The 20070-nt window shown below is 38.0% G+C and overlaps 1 protein-coding gene across 2 annotated transcripts; it reads right to left on the reverse strand.

Annotated features, from left to right (window-relative positions):
* Nucleotides 1-1922: 1922 nt before the first annotated feature.
* LOC114276111 (uncharacterized) lies at nucleotides 1923-8807 on the reverse strand. 2 transcript variants are annotated; one of them, XR_014345343.1, is made up of 4 exons: nucleotides 8665-8807; nucleotides 7827-8099; nucleotides 7641-7724; nucleotides 1923-2340 (listed from the first exon to the last, which is right to left on the reverse strand). XR_014345343.1 is itself a non-coding variant. In XM_082896524.1 (4 exons), the coding sequence occupies exons 2-4, from the start codon at nucleotides 7963-7965 to the stop codon at nucleotides 2178-2180; spliced, it is 381 nt and encodes a 126-aa protein (XP_082752650.1). In that variant the 5' UTR covers nucleotides 7966-8099; nucleotides 8665-8739; the 3' UTR covers nucleotides 1923-2177. The 2 variants fall into 2 exon arrangements, 1 of the variants encoding a protein (XP_082752650.1); XM_082896524.1 differs by having other exon boundaries at nucleotides 7832-8099; nucleotides 8665-8739.
* Between the last annotated feature and the right edge of the window lie 11263 nt (nucleotides 8808-20070).

Below are 20070 nucleotides of genomic sequence, written 5' to 3' on the forward strand. Positions count from 1 at the left end.
ATAAGTGTGCGTGTGCGTGTGTGTGTTGTATGTCTTCCAACCCCACGTCTTTCTCCCTTTTATTTATCCGCTTATGATGGTTAGATTAGGGCATATTTCAATTAGCATACAGTATGATAGCATGTTTGCATTCATTCATCTGTTTTGCATACACCGGGCTCGGCGCATCATACTAACTGCATTTGTATTTCAATTCCAAATTAAATACATGTTAGTTGTCGCATTCCATATGCCATGTTTAGAATAGCCGAGCCTGCTATAGTTTGCATTTTTACATGTGTTGCATTAGGCATTTCTGTATACTTAGGATCATGCATGATTTCTAATGAAGTCTCTGTTTTAGCTTGGAGTACTCGGTAAGTTTTATGCTTTAGCATCCTTGCATGCGTGTGAGTGCTGCCATGAATAGCATGCTTACCATGAGGCTATTTGCTTATGTGATATAACTGCCTGAATGTCTGTGGATGAAGGTTGGGTTATTTGGATTGGGACAATTCATCAAATGCTTGTTTTAAGCCTACTAGATAGTGGCAAAACCATCTTTTCTAAGCCCACCCGAGGGTGGCAATACCTGCATTTTAAGCCTACTTGCGAGTAGCAAACCATCTTTCAAAATAAACATGAAATGTTTTGTTCCAATTCAGGCGATCCAGTCTATACTTGTATGTTGTGCGCATCACATAGTAACCTAGGCTAATAACCGGAATAAGAACGCATAAAGTTTTCAAAAATAAATATCATGGTTAGTAGAGGCCGATCTTTGATCGGGCGAGCGGGGGTGCTCACGAAGTGACCTCCCCAATCGTACCCAAGTTCCAGAGCCGAGGCAACTTTGGTGACGACGGACACGTGGCCTTTGGCACCGAGTCAGGGTTTCCTAAATTTCCCCAAAATAAAATATTTAGGTGGCGACTCTGTATCTGGCAAAGCAGTCCATGTTTGGCACTTCTTTCAAAAAATCAGTTTTCTCAAAACGATTTGCCGGATTTGGACTCTTTGGTTCAGATTTAGAACCGTGACAAATTTGGAGAGTCCTGAGCTGTAGTGACCCCAAATGAACAAAACGGGAGCTCACCCTCCCGGGAGCGTTCGGGGACGTCTACACATATGGCGCTGACGTGTCAATGACGTGGTGCCACGCGTCTCGTCTTCTTCCTCTGCCATGCGTGTGGCGCGTGGACGCGACTTGAATGACGCGCCGGTACATCAAACGACGCGTGGGGGCGTGTGCTGAGACTGGGCCTCGCGCCATATTCAGGAGGCACGTGAGGGTGCGTCCAGCCTCCTCTAGGGCTCTTCTTTGCATTTATGGGCTCCTCTCGTCGAGACCTTACTCTTGGTATGCTCAAAACCTGATTTCGAGCAGTTTGATTTCTGGACAGTTTTGAAAATCATACTGTTTTTGTTCCGAAAATGACTGACGAGGCTCTGATATCACTTGTAGGGGATCGGGGATCCCGCCCAAGACTTTATAGAAATCATACCAAGCAGAAACACACACACCCACACCAAAGGAGACACCATATTTAACATGGTTCGGCAATAATGCCTATATCCACGGGAGAGTAACCGTTTATCACTATAATAATGGAAAGATTATAAAAAGATTACAATAAAGGAGGAGCTCACACTATCCTCATTCACTCATTCACCCGTCTCCCTCGCTCACACCGAGAGAGACGATTTCTCTACCTCACATCTCTCACTCTCTTGGTTGGTTTACACTCTCTTGGTTCTCTCTCTCCAACCCCTCCTCCTCACCTCAATCTATACACAATTGAGGGAGGATGTGATTGGTCACCACCTACCTCTTTCCACTCTCTAGTGGGTTGGAGTTGGTGAGCCACCCCCACTTTCTCTCCAAGTGGGTTCTTCAAGTGGTGCATTATCACCCCCTCAACATGAGGTGATATATCCAACAGTCAACCACTTAATACTTTCAGATTTTGAATTTTCCAATATAGGCCAAGATCTACAAAGTTTTTGTTGAGCTCTTAAAAATAATTTAGCTGGGACATACACAGTATTACAAGGGTATTGAGACCATACATCAATAGTAATAAATTAATTAAATATAATGAACAAAAATTTGCATAAACTAAAGCAAAAGAGCACAATACTAAAGCCCAAAAAAAAAAAAAAACTCTTGGTCTAGGGTTCATCTCTTTGTAGAGTTATTATCTAGTATCTGCTTCACATATCCACAACCATAGCTTCCACTGGAATTCTAGTATTCTGAACTTCAAATAAAGATGCCAACGACACTCGATTGAAAGTCTCATAGCATCGATCATGTGTCTCAAATCATTACTGTGTGATTCTGGAGATAAATCACTCCCTCTGCATTAATCAAGTAGAAAATTTAATTTCAGAAGAGTGAAAATCCATAGCAGCTGGCAGTTAAAAAGTGCATTTTTCTTTTATTTTTTGGCTGCTGGTGGTGGTGCAATGGTTAACACTGGCATTCAAAATCATAAGCTGATGTTTTCTACATTTTCTGGTGGTGATGAAAAGAGTGGATACAACACAATATAGAAACATTGACAAGACTATTTTCAAAAAATTAAGACATAACATGGTAACGACACAACTATAAACAAATACATATTTTGCATATATAGATGAAAAAAACAACAATTTCTTCATTTTTTTATATTACAAATACATCTATAATTAATTATATCAAAACAGTAGGAAATCATTTTTACAAATTCTACATATTGAAAAAGAAGTGAACAAAAAATCTATTTTAGATAAACTCTATTAATAAATAAATCAAAAGTTCTAAGCTTTAGAAATCTCGTTTAAATCCTAAAAGTCAAAAAGCATAGACGGTTAAATAGGTATACATCTATATTATTTAGAATTTAACAATTGGTTTCCAAACTTCAGGTGTGTTTTACATCCTTGTGTATCAAAAGAAAGAAGAAATAAATAAATTTGACACTGCATGGCGTCTGACACATCTTGGTGTGTTCGAGGCATGTCTATGTCCAACAGTGTCAAACATGTATAGATCAACTTAAATGAAGTGTCCATAGTATAACTTTAAAAATAATGAAAAATTAAAACTCATTCTACCTGAAAAAGCATTTAAGTTCTACTATGGACACTTAATGAGTTTTAATTTTTCATTAATTTTAGTTGTTTGTGAATATCAATTAGCAATTAAAATATATGTATAAATATATTTTTTTGTCATATTCTCATCGTGTCCGTATATCTTAATTTTAAGAAAATGTTGTTTGTGTTTGTGCTTCTTAGTTTATAACAATTAGGACACAATTGAATGGGTCAGGGAGTGTGTGACGAATGCCAATGCCCGACATGAATACATAGCTTTGTACAAGTGTGTGCTTCTTACCCTTAGCACAAAACACTTCGTCTTGGGCTGTCCCAACCACATGTTTCCAACCTTGTTAGATGCCCATATACTATTTTGGTGCCTTCAATATCATCAATGTGCCTCTTTCCTTTCTCAATCACGGGCTTCCCTAAGTACACTCTACACCCAAACTTCTACCATGTGTCCCTCCTCCCATCACAAATCTCGTATTGCCCAAGCGATACCCCATATTAAAATTGAATTTCATACAATCCATCCTACTTCCAGATACCGCTCCACCAAGGTATATCCTTTAGTTCCACAACCATATGCTTCTGGCTTGTTTGAACATCATGTGGCACCTCTTTTTATTTATTTATTATTAGTAACAAAGAATTTTTTTATTAAAAAGATTAGGGTGAAAAAGAGATGAAAAAGACAAGGCATCTGAGAAATCTACCAAGTAAGAGAAATAATAGTAAAAACAAAAAAAAAACTACAACATTACATATCACACACAACTTCACAAAGTAGCAAATTTTACCGAATAAGCCCCCTATGTCTTCCAATTTGTCTTCAAACACTCTTGAGTTGCTTTGCAACCAAAATTAACCATATAACCACAAATTACACAGCACAGCACCAAAGAACCTGAGCTTTAGGATTCAAACCAAAACCCATTAATTCAATACAAAGCAAATCAATACAAAAAGAATGTACATTCCACCTCTGCTGCATAAATATACCCTCCTACACCATTGGGCCAAAGCCACTGATCAACGTAAAATTAATGATAACTATTTTCCCCTCCCCCTTACATACACACTATTGAGGATGTAAGTGTAAACAACAATTCGGCCTCCTTTTGAATCATGTCATTAGTAAGTTTCTTATGAGCCATAGTCCAAGCAAATACTTTAACCTTAAGTGGCATATTTGCTTTCCAAATCAATTTATGAGAGACAAAGATGAGAACATTGGAATTATCATAAGATTTACCACAAAAAAAAGAAAAAAGGGAAGAGAGAACCCAAATGAAGAGACCACACCCTTTATCACTAACTTGGTTAACCAAAAAACCCCCCTCACGAATAGATGTTAAATAAGCTAAGAAGCATAGATACTATTAAGGTGTCTAACACCGACAATCAATTGGACACTGATTGTCATTTGTTGAACACATGTCAAAACGTGTCGTTTTATTTTTTCTAAATTTTTTGAACTTGGACACACGTGCCCATCCCTAAACACACGTGGAACTCATTACAAGTTAAATAAATAAATAAATAAAAACTTTAGAATCTAATGAAAAAAGAAAAATAAAGTAGATTTCTAACTATTAATCCATCATTCTTTAAACTTTAAAAATTGGTTATGTTAATTAACTTTGAACGTAATATTCATATATATGATATATAATAAATATACAAAACCCTATATTTTGTGTTGTGCACGCATCATGTGCTGCATTTTTTTTTTTTAAAATTGCTGCATTGGCATTTCCATGTTGTGTTCATGCCATTTCACGTGTCCGCACTTTCAACTAGAGAAGCAAATTCATTAGCCTCACGGTCTTTAAGATTCCTTAAGAAACAAAAATTCCACTAAATCAAAGAACGAGATAAAACCATAGAAGCAATCGAGGTATCATTGAATTGAGATAAAAAATACAAACAAGGACCAAAATTAGTAAATGAACATCCCACATTAAGTAGAGTGTATTGGGAAAACCATGCAAAATTTTGAGAGATGCAGTTCCACAGAGATCAGTAATTCCCCAAACAACCCACCCAAGAGTTCCCAACCATTAACTTGAAGCCCATACTCTTAATGACAACATGCCATAGGGAATCGCGTTTCCATGGAAAACCATCCCAACTAATCAAGTGTTCAATCCCATTAAAACTCCCTTAGCATTTTGTTTTTCTTTCAAACTATTCTCCACGCTCACTGAAACTTTAAACAAAGATAAATAATAAATGAGAATGCTTGCCAAAACTGATTGAACCTAAGTGAATCTATGTCCTTTCAAAATCAAAGCTTTTTCATCAATCATATGTTTTATCCAAAACAAGAGCCATAAAAATTTGAATTTGAATTACCTCCCAAAGGAAGCACTAGACATTTCATTGGATCCAGGCACAACCAAAAAGCCTATCCAGACTTATCTTTACGTTGGGAAATTAAACTCCAAACGGAACTCTTATTTATATTTATCTTTCACCCAGAAACCAACACAAACACTCCTAACAAATAAATCAAATTTACCGTTTTAGACTCGTCACCAAAAGAGAAAAACATGGTATCATTTGTTAACTATAAATAATACAAAGAAACACATTCCTTACCCACCACAAAACCATCCGCTATTCCCACCGTTTTTAGCTCTATCCACTAGATGACTCCAGACATCCCACTACTAAAATTTTGTGGAGTCAAAAAAGCAAAAAATGAAGAGGTTAAAGTAAGGGCATAGTAATTCTAAGTTGTTTGACAGGGTTGCAAATATCATCATTTAATTGCAAGACCACCTCAACACCTCTCACCTATGGCATTAAAAGCTGCATCATTCCAGAAATGTAGGTAAGGCCTAAGACGCGAACACAGACCACCTTGGATTGGGACCAGCTGTTGGCATAAAGCAACACCCAAACGACGACCACCAATTGTTCACCCAAGATTGGTCATCCTGCGTCACTTGCACCTCTGCACATTGCAAATAAGTTGCCACCTCAGCGCATGATGATTTTTAGTGTCACAGTCCCCAGTCTGTCTATATGACCATTGAGGGGTTATCTAGCTGGCCACTGCTACAACAACACAACCTCTAGGAAAGATCTAGAATTCTACAACCTGACTGAGCAGCAAAACTTCCAAAAAAACTGTGAAACTCAAGCCACTTCCAACCATCCTCCTACCCCAATTTAGCAGGTTTCAAAATTCCACCAACCGACCAACACCAAACGACATTTCAAAAAATTCTCACCCCCACTCTTCGAGACATCAACGAGCTCAAAACTAAGAAAATGACTGATCAGCGTATTCACAGCCCCTTTCAAGTATGCCTCCCTTATTTGATATTGACAAGGAGAAACAACACTTTTGAAAATTTTAGTGCAATGCCAGCCACATCCATTTGTACAACTAATTATTCACCAATAGGAGCAGATCCATTGCACAGTATAAAGAGTACTGGGCCACAAAGTAAATCTCAAAGAAAAAGAGATTTTCCAACAATTAACTTACCCAACTAACTCTACATGCGTGTGTATAATGTTTTATCTTTACGTAGCTGGTCCCAAGGCCAGATAGAGAAGGTTTGGGTTAGGTAGCTGACAAACAGTGTAAAACTTTGATAGAACCCTTATGATCATAAATCCTGAGAATATTTCAGCCCTTCATTGATTGAAATGGAATAAGATTCATGTAGTCAACCACAAATAGTCGGGACAAGGCTCGGTTGTTTAATTTACTCAACTAATTTTAGTTTAATTATAAGTATTTTAGGAAATTGAAATTTTAACAATACTAGTAGTTTTACTAAAGCATCCCCAAAAGTAGGAAAATACCAAAAATCTTTATTTCCCTCCGTTAACTTATCAGAAAAATATCTTTATTCCCCAATTGAAATGTTAACAATACTAGTACTTTTACTGAAGGATCCCCAAAAGTAGGAAAATACCAAAAATCTTTATTTCACTCCATTAGCTTATCAGAAAAATATCTTTATTCCCCCGGAATATATTCTCTTGGAATAGCTTTTTCCATTTCCCTCTAGAGTTTCCAACAAACAAACAGAGCATTAGGAAATTTTAAATTAGATTTATGCTTACAGGGGTTGAAGTAACCAACCATGCCCCACTCTAACACTTGCATAGAGGTCCATTTTTGGTTATTAACCTTTGCTGCAGAGATTATATTCAACATCACAGGCCTTAGGCCATTTTTTGTTAATAAACTTTGCTGGTTGCCCCCAAAATAACTTCACTCAGGCAAGACCGGGATTTCGTTTTCTAAGAAAATTTTTAGGTAATCCATGTACATAAATGCATTTGTTCAATCATATAATTAGAGGGGGGTTGCAGATAGCTATTAAATAATTCTAGAATGGGTGGTTATTAGCAGAGAAATTTTTGTGAGAGCAAGGATGATAAGACAAACTTTTCCAGATAACATGGAAGACTTTAAAATGGGAAAAAAAACAAGCAAGCACCAAACAAATGTCCGCAGTTCTGCGAGAATCGAGGGAAAACCACAGGACCTCTAATTGAATATGTGTGTGCAGTGTGACATACTAAAAGAAAGAAGCAATTACCCTTTGACGTTTGGAGCTTGGAGAGGATGGTGGATTGCCATGTCGACTACTTGACGAGGCCCCTCTGTTTGAGTTGTCCTCAGCCTGTACATATGTAAAATGTTCAGTTAGAAAGGCTAGACGGCCATTTTACAAATATCGTAAATTTCATCTTTAACACTGGGGAAACTCTGATAATAAAGCAACCTCACTTGTGTTGAGGATGCTTGTGTAGTTCTATCCTCAATATCACCTGCTCCCTCAGATGATGGAATACTTGACCCACTTGAGTAGTGGCAGCACTCTGAGTTGTTCCTGCATGAACTACAGCAGAACTTGCACCCATTCCACGGAAGTTAACGTCGCCAACATGTATATGCTCTGCAGGAAATATAGACCTCAGCAATTGATCGAGTCCGCCATGAATCTGCGTAGAAAACCCTTGACCAATTTCTGTCCCATCACCTGATGGAATGTTTCCTGAAAAACAAACAAGTTTCATGTGTTTATCAATTTATTTACTTATTTTTAATTTTTAGGAATCTTTCTTTCTAACATACTCAATTAGTTTTAAAGAGTAAAACTGAAGAGTGTATAAAGTTATACTATATAATAATAAAAGCTTAATATTGATCAATCTACTATATTATCTTCATATATACAATATTATTTTCATATACTATATATGTAGAAATCAGTACACATTACAATATGGACCGTGAATCATTCAAATGGAGATTCCTTGATCAAAGACACTTTCATACTCAAATAGAAGTTTCAAGTTTTCACATATTACCCTTTTAAAATGCAGATATTGATATTTTTTAGTACGGAGGGAATATTGTTACTTCGGATTAGGACCAAAGAAGTAATCATAGAATATATAGAGTAAAACCCTTCAACAGTGAATCAGTGATGGAAAGAGAACCATCAATCAGCTGTCTTACAATCCTACCAAGTTTTTCTACATAATAAACTTTACGAACTAACAACGATACCGTCTAGATCAAAGAAATCATAGAAGTCACAGTAAGTGCAGAGTTACCTTCTGCACCAGGAAGTCCAATGTTCTGTTGTTGTACTGCAGATTCAGGATTTTGATTTTAAAAGCTGATTAGAAGGGATTCTTAATTTTCATTTAGAGAAGCTATTTTTGTTAAAAAAATATTTTAAAATCCTTTGTTTTCCCTTAAAAGTTACCATCGTCCTTGTATGTAAAAAACCCACCCCCTTATTAAAAGCTATAATATAAAGGTAAATGTTAAAGACTGTTCTTGAGTATTGCTTAATATTAAAATTGGTAAAAAAGTGTATTAAAACAAGGTTAAAATATTAATTTATAATCACAAATGTTAGATACCTCAAAAAAAATTACCAACAGCTCCAAAATTATTATACTTTTGGGGCATATTTGATTGACAGAATAACAGTACGTGATTGAGATTATTAATCCGTAAGCTCAGTAATCCTGTGTTTGTTTTAAAATTTTGTTTCTGGATTATTAATCCAATAGATAATTAATCTAATAAATTTGTAGAATTATTAGTAATGGGGTAGGGGTGGAATTATATATCTTGAGCTGAGAAATAAAATAAAAATACTCTTTTACCCATAAATAAAAATTAAAACACCTATTATTTTTATATAATTTTATATTTTAGAAGGCTAAAAATAATTTGTAAAAATTTAAAAATATTTTTTGATATTTATTTTATCAAATTAGTTTATATTTTTTTTAAAAAAAAATTAAAAAACAAACCAAACATGGCCTTTGTATTTTGAATTTTTATTTTGCTTTTATTTATTTATTTATAATTTTTTTCAAAACCACGTTTATGAAAAAAATTTGATAAAATAAAGATTGTAAAAAAACATTGATGGAGGGTAAGATTGGAAAAGAAGATAAATATAGTTATAATCCTACATTCATATGTTTTCTTATCCAATGCAAAAATTAAATAATAGATAAGGGAATAATTTATCCTACTAATCCAATTTGATAATGAATACCACACTAATTTAATGAAATTATTAATACTTTTCCTATTAGTAAATCAAACAAAACCTTATAATCCAAATTTACCACAATAATAACTGAGCATTCATTGCACGGGTCGCTTTTACTAGCACTAGGATTGTACAAACAATCAATTCACTAGTAAAAACCAATCCAACCGGACCAATTTGACCCACATATAGAGCCAAATTCATTATTAAAATCTGGATTTCGACAGAGTTGTGAATTTTGTATGTGATAATCTATTTAAATTGACCCGAAACTACCTCGTTTTGGAATTCTTCAAATCAAATCTTAGCATCAAAGCTAGGATTTTCTGCAAACACCCCAAAATTCTTAGGTTTTAATGGATCAAATCATTTTGATTATTTTGTAATATTTACACCGCATCATTCATAACATAATTATAATTTTAACAGTACTAGTAAATGGGTATGTGTGGTGCATATGAATGTTGTGTTCTAGCCATTTAAATTTAAATTAAGGGTAAATTACAAATACACTCCTTAAGGTTTGATCGAAATACAAATCATCCCCTGTGGTTTTGAAAATTTCATTCCATCCCCTGAGGTTTCTAATTTCATAATAAATCGCTCATTTTATTAATTAATCATCAAGTCAATTAATCATTTTTAATAATGTTAGAAATATGTTTCAATTAATAATTTAGGTAATTTTAGTATTGTACAGGAGAGAAATTATGAATTTCATTCTTTTAGTTAATTCTGTTAAATAAAAAATTCTAATAAGGGGGTATTTGTAATTTTTCAAACCACAGGGAGCAATCTGTACTCTAAACAAATCTCGGGAGTGTATTTGTAATTTACCTTTAAATTAAAAATTGATAGTAGTACATGTTCCTCATTGAAGTTAAAGATAATTACATTTCAATGATTTTAAATTTCTTTCTCATTTGAATTTGAATTAAAATTAAATAATAGTACATGTTCTTTATTGAAGTTAGAAATTTTAAATTTTTTCATCTGTTTAATTGCCATTTGAATTTGAATTAAAATTAGATAGTAGTACATGATTGTCATTGAAATTAGAGGTAATTACATTTTATTGATTTAAAATTTGTTTCATATTTTTTTTGGGACACAAAATAATGGTTAGTATATTAGATTATAATACAAGTTAACCTTATTATATAGACCTGAACTTGAAACCTCACTCACACTCAAATACTCTCTCCATGACTACTTGAGCAATTGCCTAAGGTCTTCTTATATTTTGTCTTACAATATAAATGAGAAGGTTGGAGAGATAACCATAATGGTTGCTACATTCTCTATCATATTTTCTTTTTATGTATATACTTAATGATATTGTAGTTTTAATTTCTAAATGTGGTTTGTAAAAGCCGTGTACATAATTTCTATAATTCTGTCTGAAATTTTCCCTATTCACCTGAAGAGGGCACTTTGCGTAGGTCTCAAAATTAGTCAAGATACGCGTAAGCTGGTTTGGACACTCAATCATCAAAAAAAAATTTGTTAACCTTTTTACTCGCTTAGTTTTCATACTCTTCTCACATCTCTAACATTTTTTATTATTTATAAAAAAAATAATAAGGTTATGGTGTTTTGATGTGCTTCCAGTAATATATAGTTAGTAGTAACTATTATACAAATAGATAACAGGCAAACAAATAAATCATATATATATATAAGATAAAAGATAATTTTAGTCCTTAAAGTATGTACTCTTTGTCATTTTAGTCCCCTTAAGTTTTAAATTTGTTATTTTGGTCATCAAAGTTGTCAATTTGATCCTAGGCTTAACGTCTATTAATAGAAATATGAATAAAAAACAGTTTTGGTTCCTAAAGTATGCATTTCTTATCATTTTAGTCCTTCAAGTTTTAAATTTTGTCATTTTGGCCCTCAACGTTGTCAATTTAAGTCAATTTGGTCCTAACTCAATTTGACAATTTTGAGGACCAAAATGAAAAAATTTAAAATTTGAGGGACTAAAATGACAAGAAATTCATATTTTAGGGACCAAACTATCTTTTATTCATATTTATGTTAACGGATGTTAAATTTAGGACCAAATTGACTCAAATTGACAACTTTGAGGACCAAAATGACAAAATTAAAACTTAAGGGACTAAAATGAAAAAGAACGCATACTTTAGGGACTAAATCAGTCTTTTATTCTCTATATATATGTATATTACCAAAAGATTCATGAATACAAATTAAAAATTGCAGAAACATCTTATACTTGAGAGACAATTAAAAATACAAATTATGAATAAAAACAAAATTGCATTGAATTGTTAAATTTAAATTGGCATACACAAATTTTCAAACATATATTCTTAGCTCATGTTCAAAATGATTTGTTATGAAGTGCATGGTTAAAATTAAACCATAGACTAAGATCTATGCAAACTTATAATAAGAGTTCTCTACTTTAAGAGTCCATAGAATGGATAAGTTGACAATTTATTAAATTATAGTTTACTCTTATAGCGATCCCGATTTTCCCTTCTTTGTTTATTGCATTCCGGACTCGGTTCCGTGGATGTTGGTCGTTGTCTCATTCTCGTTTCTATCCTTTACTCTTTATATTTGAGTCTTGGGTTGTGTTGGGCAGGTTTGGAACAGGCTGGTTGAGTTTAGAAACCAAAAGCTGATGCCCAGATTTTGGCCTTCACGCTCGAGCGGGGCTTTTGACGCTCGAGCGGGCCCTTGTTGTTGCTTCTCCGCTCAAGCGGACGTTTTGACGCTCGAGCGTGATTTTCCATCTCTCAGTATTTTGTTCTGCAGGTCGTTGGACGCTCGAGCGTCCACTTTCACGCTCGAGCGAGGACCATCGACTGCAAAACTTCTAAAAGTGTGCATCCGGCGCTAGAGCGGTGCTTTTGACGCTCAAGCGTGAGTCTGTGTCTGACGCTCAAGCGGGGAATCCTACGCTCAAGCGGACCTGTTTGTATATCAATCCGAATTTTGACTTTTTGGATCACTTTTTCGGTGCCTTTTCTCTCTCTAACTTTTCAAAACCTCCATTAGAGAGCTCCTCTCTCTAGATTTCAACTTCTCTCCAAGGTTTGATCTAGTTTGAGTGATCTTCCACCATTGTCCCTTTGTAAAAAGTGTGGGGTTTGGCTTGCTCTTCATTTTGATTCGAAAATCTTGAAGTTTGGAGCACTTTGGAAATTCTTCATCATCTCCATTTGGTCTCATCTTTTGAGGTAGGGATAACTACTCATTTTTATGATCTTTGACATGAACTATAGTCATTTTGATTTAATGTTTGAGTTGGGTAATTTTGGGTGTTAGGGTTTCAAAATGTATAAAGAGGGGTTTTGTTCTTTTGACCCATATTTGTGTATTATGGGTCTTAAAATGTGGTTATTGATGTTTGTTGTTGATATTTGAGCCTTTGGGTCAATGTTGAGGAAATAGAGAGAAAAGCCCTAATTTGTTGTTATGAATTAATTTGTATAATTAATTTGGAAGGTTATGAAATCATGAAATTGAGTTGGAATTAATGAAATTGGGTAATTATGGGAATAAATCGCGGAGTTGGATTGTTTAACCACTCACCTTTGAGAATTGTTGATAATTTATCTGTTGATGCATTTATTTTCTGTTTAGAAATAATTGCTCTAGGCTATCGGTGGAGGATGGCCTTGATTGTTGTAGACACTGCATGATGATTAGGTGAATTAAAACTAATCGGTTGAATATGTCATCGAATATGACGATTGGAATAATACATCGAATCTGTGTACTGATTGATCATGTATATGATAATTGTTTATACACACTGCTTTGTGTGGAAGGGATGTACTCCACGGTTTAGGAGGAGATAGGGGATGGACTCCTAAACCGGATATTAGTTGGGAGGAGATAGGGGATGAACTCCATTGATACAACGAATCTGTGTATCATTTGTGAAGTATGGAAGTGTTTTATTATGAGTTGCTATCTCATGTGAATTGTGAAGTATGGAAGTGTTTTATTATGAGTTATAATCTCATTTAAATTGTTGATATTGGAAAGGTTTCTGACATGAGCTGTAGTCTCATGGGAATTGTTTGGCTAGGTTCTGAGCCATGTTTATAAATCGAAATTGCTAAGTAAAGGAAAATGGAATGAAACATGGACATATCTGCTATGGAATTGGATTGTGTTGTATGTTGGTTTATATTAGTTAAACATTTATCAAATGCTAATGTTTTAGTTATTGCTCATATTATGTTTTGCATATCTCTACTGGGCGTTGGCTCACCCTATATGGGACATCATTTTCAGGTTCAGGTGATATGCTACCTCCAAGGACGTAGCTTGGGAGGCTTGAGACTGATAGTTCTTTATGTTGTTCTCTTTTGTATATTACATGTATATCAAGCCATGGGTTTATTTTGTGTAAAGAGTTAAAACTCTGCTTTTGTTGAACCCAAGTGTTGACTTAGAAAGTTGTAAGCCTATAGGACATTTACTTTTGTTGTCAACATGTAATATCTTTTGTAAGAATACTCTGATAAATAGAATTATGCTTTACTCTCTTAAGTTTATGGATGTCTTGGATGTATGATTTATGGGTTTATTTTGAGGGCGTTACAACTTAGTATCAGAGCATACCGGGTTTGAATACTTTGGGTACGTGGGAAGTGGTTAGTACCACAATGGGTTTGTCTCTCTTGTTAGAGACTTAGATGTAGTGTTATACGATTATGTGATAACATGTTTATGTGACTACTTGGGTATGGGATTTAGTTTCTAGGATGTTGATTGGATCCTTGGATTTCTGGGAGTCTTGTTGGAAAACCACTTAATCAATGCTGTTTCTAACCAGAACTCTAGCAATGCCATGGGACTGTCATTATCCGGAAATGAAATTCGTAAGTGCTTATGTGATTATGTGCTTACGTGGAATGAGTTACTGTTGTCCATGCATTAGGACGCGAGTGAAATAGCTTCGGCATATTTGTGAATGTGCTAATGTTCTTCGTTACCTTTATTAGGATGTCAGGACAAGGACGTAGAGGTAGGCAAGATAGGCCTGGGAGGTAGGAGGTGCCTATACCGAATGAGATTCCGGCACAGCAGGAGGGTGTTGGTCAGGCCAATGTGGCCGAGCCAGTAGGTCAGCAGGCCATGGGTGCCTTAGCCCGCGAGATGGCAGGAGGTTTGAGGGAATCCATGGACATTCTCAGAGCTGAGAATCAAGTCCAAGCCCATGTGGTTGAGGTAGGGCCTTTCTTTCTGAAGAGGGAGTTCTTCCGGTCTAATCCAGACGAGTTTGTGGGTGATCCGAAAGAGCCACTTAAGGCTGATGAATGGCTTGAGCAGATGACTAAGACATTTGAGATGCTTGGCATCAAAGACGGGGCATTGAAGGTAACCTTGGCGTCCTTCCAGCTGAAGAGAGACGCGGGTCAGTGGTAGAAGTTTGTTCGGGGCCATATTTGTGGGACTTGGGAGGCGTTCGTTGGTGCCTTTCAGGAGAAGTTTCTGTCTCCCGCTATCAGGGAGAAGTTGAGAGATCAGTTCTGTCAGCTCAAGCAGCTGAGTTCATCAGTGGCCGAGTTTGAGGCCGCATTTACCATTTTATCGAGGTTTGCTCCTGAGTTAGTGGTGTCAGAGGAACGCCATTGTCTTGAATTTGAGAGGAAGTTAGGAACCGGGCTCAAGATGAGAGTTGCGGGGTCCATGACTTGGGAGTATGGGCAACTTGTGGATGTTGCGGCCCATATAGAGATTATCATGCAGGAGGAGGAAGAGAGGATGAGGGGCTCCAAGAGGAGTCAAGATGGCCAAGGGGATGGCAGGAGGCAGATGGGTTCTAACCCTCAGCAGTCCTAGGGTGCTTTTGCTAGATCTACCTTTCCAGTGCCGAGTACAGGCTCGGGGAGAGGCAATTAGGGAGACGTTACTTGTTACAAGTGTGGTCAGCTGGGCCACAAGTCTCTAGCTTGCCCGCAGAGATGAGGAGGGCAGAGAGCAGCTTCATCTTCGGCTTGACCTCAGAGCCAAAGTCAGGGCAGAGGCCAGCTGCTCTCTTGTTACCAGTGTGGTCAGACAGGGCACCTGAAAAGGTATTGCCCGCAGTTGAGTGGCATATTTGGTGGATCTGGTACGAGGCAGACGTAGAGTTTTCAGCCCGCACAGTCAGTTCAGGCCTCGAGGGCCAATCAGGGGACTACATCGTCTCAGTCTGTGCAGCAGTCTTTTGCTCCGAGAGGTGAGCAAGTAGATCAAAGACCATCAGGGCTCGTGTATGCTGCTACCGTGCAGGATCTTGTACCGGCTCCATCTGTTGTGAGAGGTACCTTTTTGTTTTGCAGCTCAGTTGCCAATGTGTTAATTGATGCGGGTGCATCCCATTCCTTTATATCTGCTGCATTTGCATCTATTTTGGGGTTGGAGTTGGCACAGTTAGCTTCTCCTATTTGTGTTGTATCACCTGTTGAGGGCGAGTTGATTTTGAAACAAGGGTGTTGGGACTGTGATATAGAGGTCGCCGATCGTCGGCTTCCATTTTCTTTTGTAGTTATGGCTATGTCGGGTTTTGATGTGATCTTGGGTATGGACTGGTTATCGTCATACCGGGCTATTATTGATTGTTACCGCCAGAGGGTCACTGTATGTACCTTGAATGGGGATTGTTTCCATTTCTTGGCGGATCGGATTGGTAGAGTGTTGCCACCAGTGTATGATCCGCGAGGGCGGAATGAGCTTAGTGTTCTTCTCGCTAGCTTTATGAGTAGTGAGTGTGATGAGACCCAGACGGTATTGCCGAGAGTGGTTTGTGAGTACTTGGACGTCTTTCCCGAGGATCTTGTTAGTTTGCCACCATATCGAGAGATGGAGTTTTCTATTGATTTAGTGCGCGACATAGCGCCGATTTCCATGGCACCTTATCGTTTTGCCCCAGCCAAGTTGAGTGGGTTGAAGATTCAACTCCAGGAGTTGCTAGATAAAGGCTTTATCCGTCCTAGTACTTCGTCGTGGGGAGCACCGGCCCTCTTTGCTAAAAAGAAAGATGGGGCCTTGAGACTTTATATTGACTACCGGAAATTGAATCGGGCTACGGTTAAGAATAAGTACCCTATGCCTCGTATTGATGATTTGTTTGACCAATTGAAAGGGTCCCGTTGTTTCTCTAAGATAGACTTAAGATCGGGTTACCACCAGTTAAGGGTCAGGGAGGGAGATATCCCGAAAACGACATTCCGTACGCAATATGGCCACTATGAGTTTCTGGTGATGCCTTTTGGGCTCACCAATGCACCGGCAGTGTTTATGGACTTGATGAACTGGATATTTCGGGAATTCTTAGATCGCCTTGTGGTCGTTTTCGTGGACGACATCCTGATTTATTCACCTTCGGAGGAGGAGCACGAGGAACACTTGAGAGTGGTGCTTGAGTTGCTTAGAGCCCATAAGCTGTATGCCAAGTTTAGAAAGTGTGAGTTCTGGCTAAGAGAGGTGAAATTCTTAGGCCATGTAGTTTCCGGGGAAGGGGTGTCTGTTGATACATCCAAGATAGAGGCAGTGCAGGATTTGGCACAGCCTAAGAGTGTTTTTGCGATCCGTAGTTTTCTGGATTTAGCTGGGTATTACCGCCGGTTTGTGAAGCATTTCTCCAGGCTAGCTTCGCCGTTGACTAGATTGACGCAAAAAGGGGTTAAATTTGTATGGAGTGAGACTTGTGAAAAGTCGTTCCAAGAGCTAAAAGTTAGACTTACCATTGCTCCAGTTTTGATTATTCTGGAGAGAGGTTTGAGTTATGCAGTTTATTGTGATGCCTCACGAGAGGGTTTGGGTTGTGTGTTGATGCAAGAGGGGAAAGTGGTAGCCTATGGCTCGCGACAGTTGAAAATACACGAGAGGAATTACCCTACCCATGACCTAGAGTTAGCAGCTGTGATTTTTGCCTTAAAAATTTGGAGGCACTACCTTTATGGTGAAAGATTCGAGGTGTTCTCGGATCATAAGAGTTTGAAGTATCTGTTTACACAGAAAGACTTGAACTTGAGGCAGATGAGGTGGATGGAGTTTATTGAGGATTACGACTTCGAGTTGCATTATCATCCGGGGAAGGCCAATGTTGTGGCTGATGCCCTTAGCAGGAAATCCATCAGTGATGTAGCTTGTATAGCCATCTGGGAGTGGGAGATGTTGGGTGCACTTGGCGAGTTTGATTTTCTTTTGGGTGAATCTATTGAGGCTGCGGCCTTGTTTTCTGTAATTGCGCAGCCTACACTAATGAGTCGAGTGTTAGAGGCACAGGGGAGTGACCTTGAGGTAGAATCCCTCCGGAAGAAGATCTCCAGTGGGAAGGCTGAGAAGGGTTTGAATGTGTATCCCGACCTAAGTGTAAGATATCGAGACCGTTTGTTCGTTTTGGAGTCTTGCCGAGAGAAGGTACTTCGAGAGTTTCACCATTCACGCCTTGCGGTGCATCCGGGAGGCACTAAGATGTATCGTGACTTGGGTTGCCAGTTTTGGTGGCGGGGTATGAAGAAGGATGTAGCAGTTTTTGTATCGAAATACCTTACTTGTCAGCAAGTGAAGGCCGAGCATCAGAGGCCAGCGGGTTTGTTACAACCCTTTCCTATTGCCGAGTGGAAGTGAGAGCATGTCACTATGGACTTTGTTGTAGGTCTTCCGAGGACTCAGCGGGGTAGTGATGCTATTTGGGTGGTTGTAGACCGATTGACTAAGTCGGCGCACTTTATTCCTATGCGCGTGAGAGATTCGGTAGATCATCTTACCGACTTGTATATTCGGGACATAATGAGGTTGCACGGGGTCCCGGTGTCGATCGTCTCAAATAGAGATCCACGTTTTACTGCTAGGTTGTGGTAGAGTTAGTAGAGTGCCTTGGGCACTAGGTTGACCTTCAGCACGGCTTATCATCCTCAGATTGACGGCAGTCTGAGCGTACTATTTAGATCCTTGAGGATATGCTTCGAGGTTGTGCTCTTGACTTTAGTGGGTCGTGGGAGAGGCATTTGCCCTTAGTGGAGTTTGCCTACAACAACAGTTTCCAGTCGAGTATCGGTATGGCACCGTTTGAGGCCCTGTATGGCCGACCTTGTAGGTCTCCAGTGTGTTAGGTCGAGGTGGGTGATGTACCTTTGTTGGGCCCGGAGTTGGTGAGGGAAACGACGGAGAAAGTTGAGTTTATTCGTAGGAGGCTTGTTACAGCCCAGAGTCGCCAAAAGCGTTATGCCGACCGTAGGAAGAGGCCTTTGGTATTTGAGATGGGTGAACATGTCTTTTTGAAAATATCACCTAGGCGGGGTTTGATGAGATTCTGAAAGAGTGGGAAGTTGTCCCCTCGGTTTATTGGCCCTTTCGAGATCCTTGAGACGATTAGCGAGGTTGCCTACCGTTTAGCTTTGCCACCGCAGTTGTCTGGAGTGCATGACGTATTTCATGTTAGTATGCTTCGGAAATACGAGCCGAATCCATCGCATGTATTGGATTGGACCGACTTAGAGGTTGATGAGGATACCTCGTATGAGGAGAGACCGGTGCGCGTCTGGGATATGCGGGAACAGGTCTTGCGAGGCAAGACGATACTTTTGGTAAAGGTTTTGTGGAAACATCACGGAGTGGAAGAAGCCACTTGGGAACGTGAGTTAGATGTCCGTGAGAAATATCCGGACTTGTTTATTAATGTTTAACCATGTATTGGGAATTTTGTTGTATTGATAAACTTTAAGATTATTGAATATGTCTTAAGTTGTAAAGCATTGTCTATGTTTTGGTTTATGGAAATTGTTGAATATGCCTTGAAAAAAATGGAAGTTTACTTTAACATTGCATATGTTAATTATGTTCGAAAATGCAAATGTACTGTTGGCATTGAATATGTTATAGAATTGGTATTGGAATTTATTGAAATTCAAGGAATGCATATTGATAATGCATGTTGTAGAATATGTTGTAAATTGCCCCTTGAGAAGGGATGGTATGACCGGTGATGGGTCAGGTTGATAAATATTGAATTGTAATATTGTTGAGAATTGAGAAAGCATGTTTTTGAAACTTGTAACTAATTTCAGGGACGAAATTCTTTAAGGGGGGGAGGTTATAACGATTACGGTTTTCCCTTCTTTGTTTATTGTATTCCGGACTCGGTTTCGTGGATGTTGGTCATTGTCTCATTCTCGTTTCTATCATTTACTCTTTATATTTGAGTCTTGGGTTATGTTGGGCAGGTTTGGAACCGGTTGGTTGTGTTTAAAAACCAAAAGTTGATGCCCAGATTTTGGCCTTCAAGCTCGAGTGGGGCTTTTGACGCTCGAGCGAGCCCTTGTTGTTGCTTATCCGCTGGAGCGGGCGTTTTGACGCTCGAGCATGATTTTCCATCTCTCAGTATTTTGTTCTGCAGGTCGTTGGACGCTCGAGCATCCACTTTCACGCTCGAGCGGGGACCATCGACTGCAAAACTTCTGGAAGT

Source organism: Camellia sinensis, chromosome 11, assembly GCF_055761805.1.
Source record: "Camellia sinensis isolate YWXY chromosome 11, ASM5576180v1, whole genome shotgun sequence".
In the NCBI taxonomy this organism is placed as follows: Eukaryota; Viridiplantae; Streptophyta; class Magnoliopsida; order Ericales; family Theaceae; genus Camellia; species Camellia sinensis.

Bases quoted from the DNA above. Each gene is read 5' to 3' on its own strand.
- LOC114276111 (XM_082896524.1), bottom strand. From the start codon at position 7,965: ATGGGTGCAAGTTCTGCTGTAGTTCATGCAGGAACAACTCAGAGTGCT. The intron at 7,725-7,831 runs GTGAGGTTGCTT...ACATATGTACAG, and splicing joins CACAAGCATCCTCAACACAA to GCTGAGGACAACTCAAACAG. The intron at 2,341-7,640 runs GTAATTGCTTCT...TGATTAATGCAG, and splicing joins CAAGCTCCAAACGTCAAAGG to AGGGAGTGATTTATCTCCAG.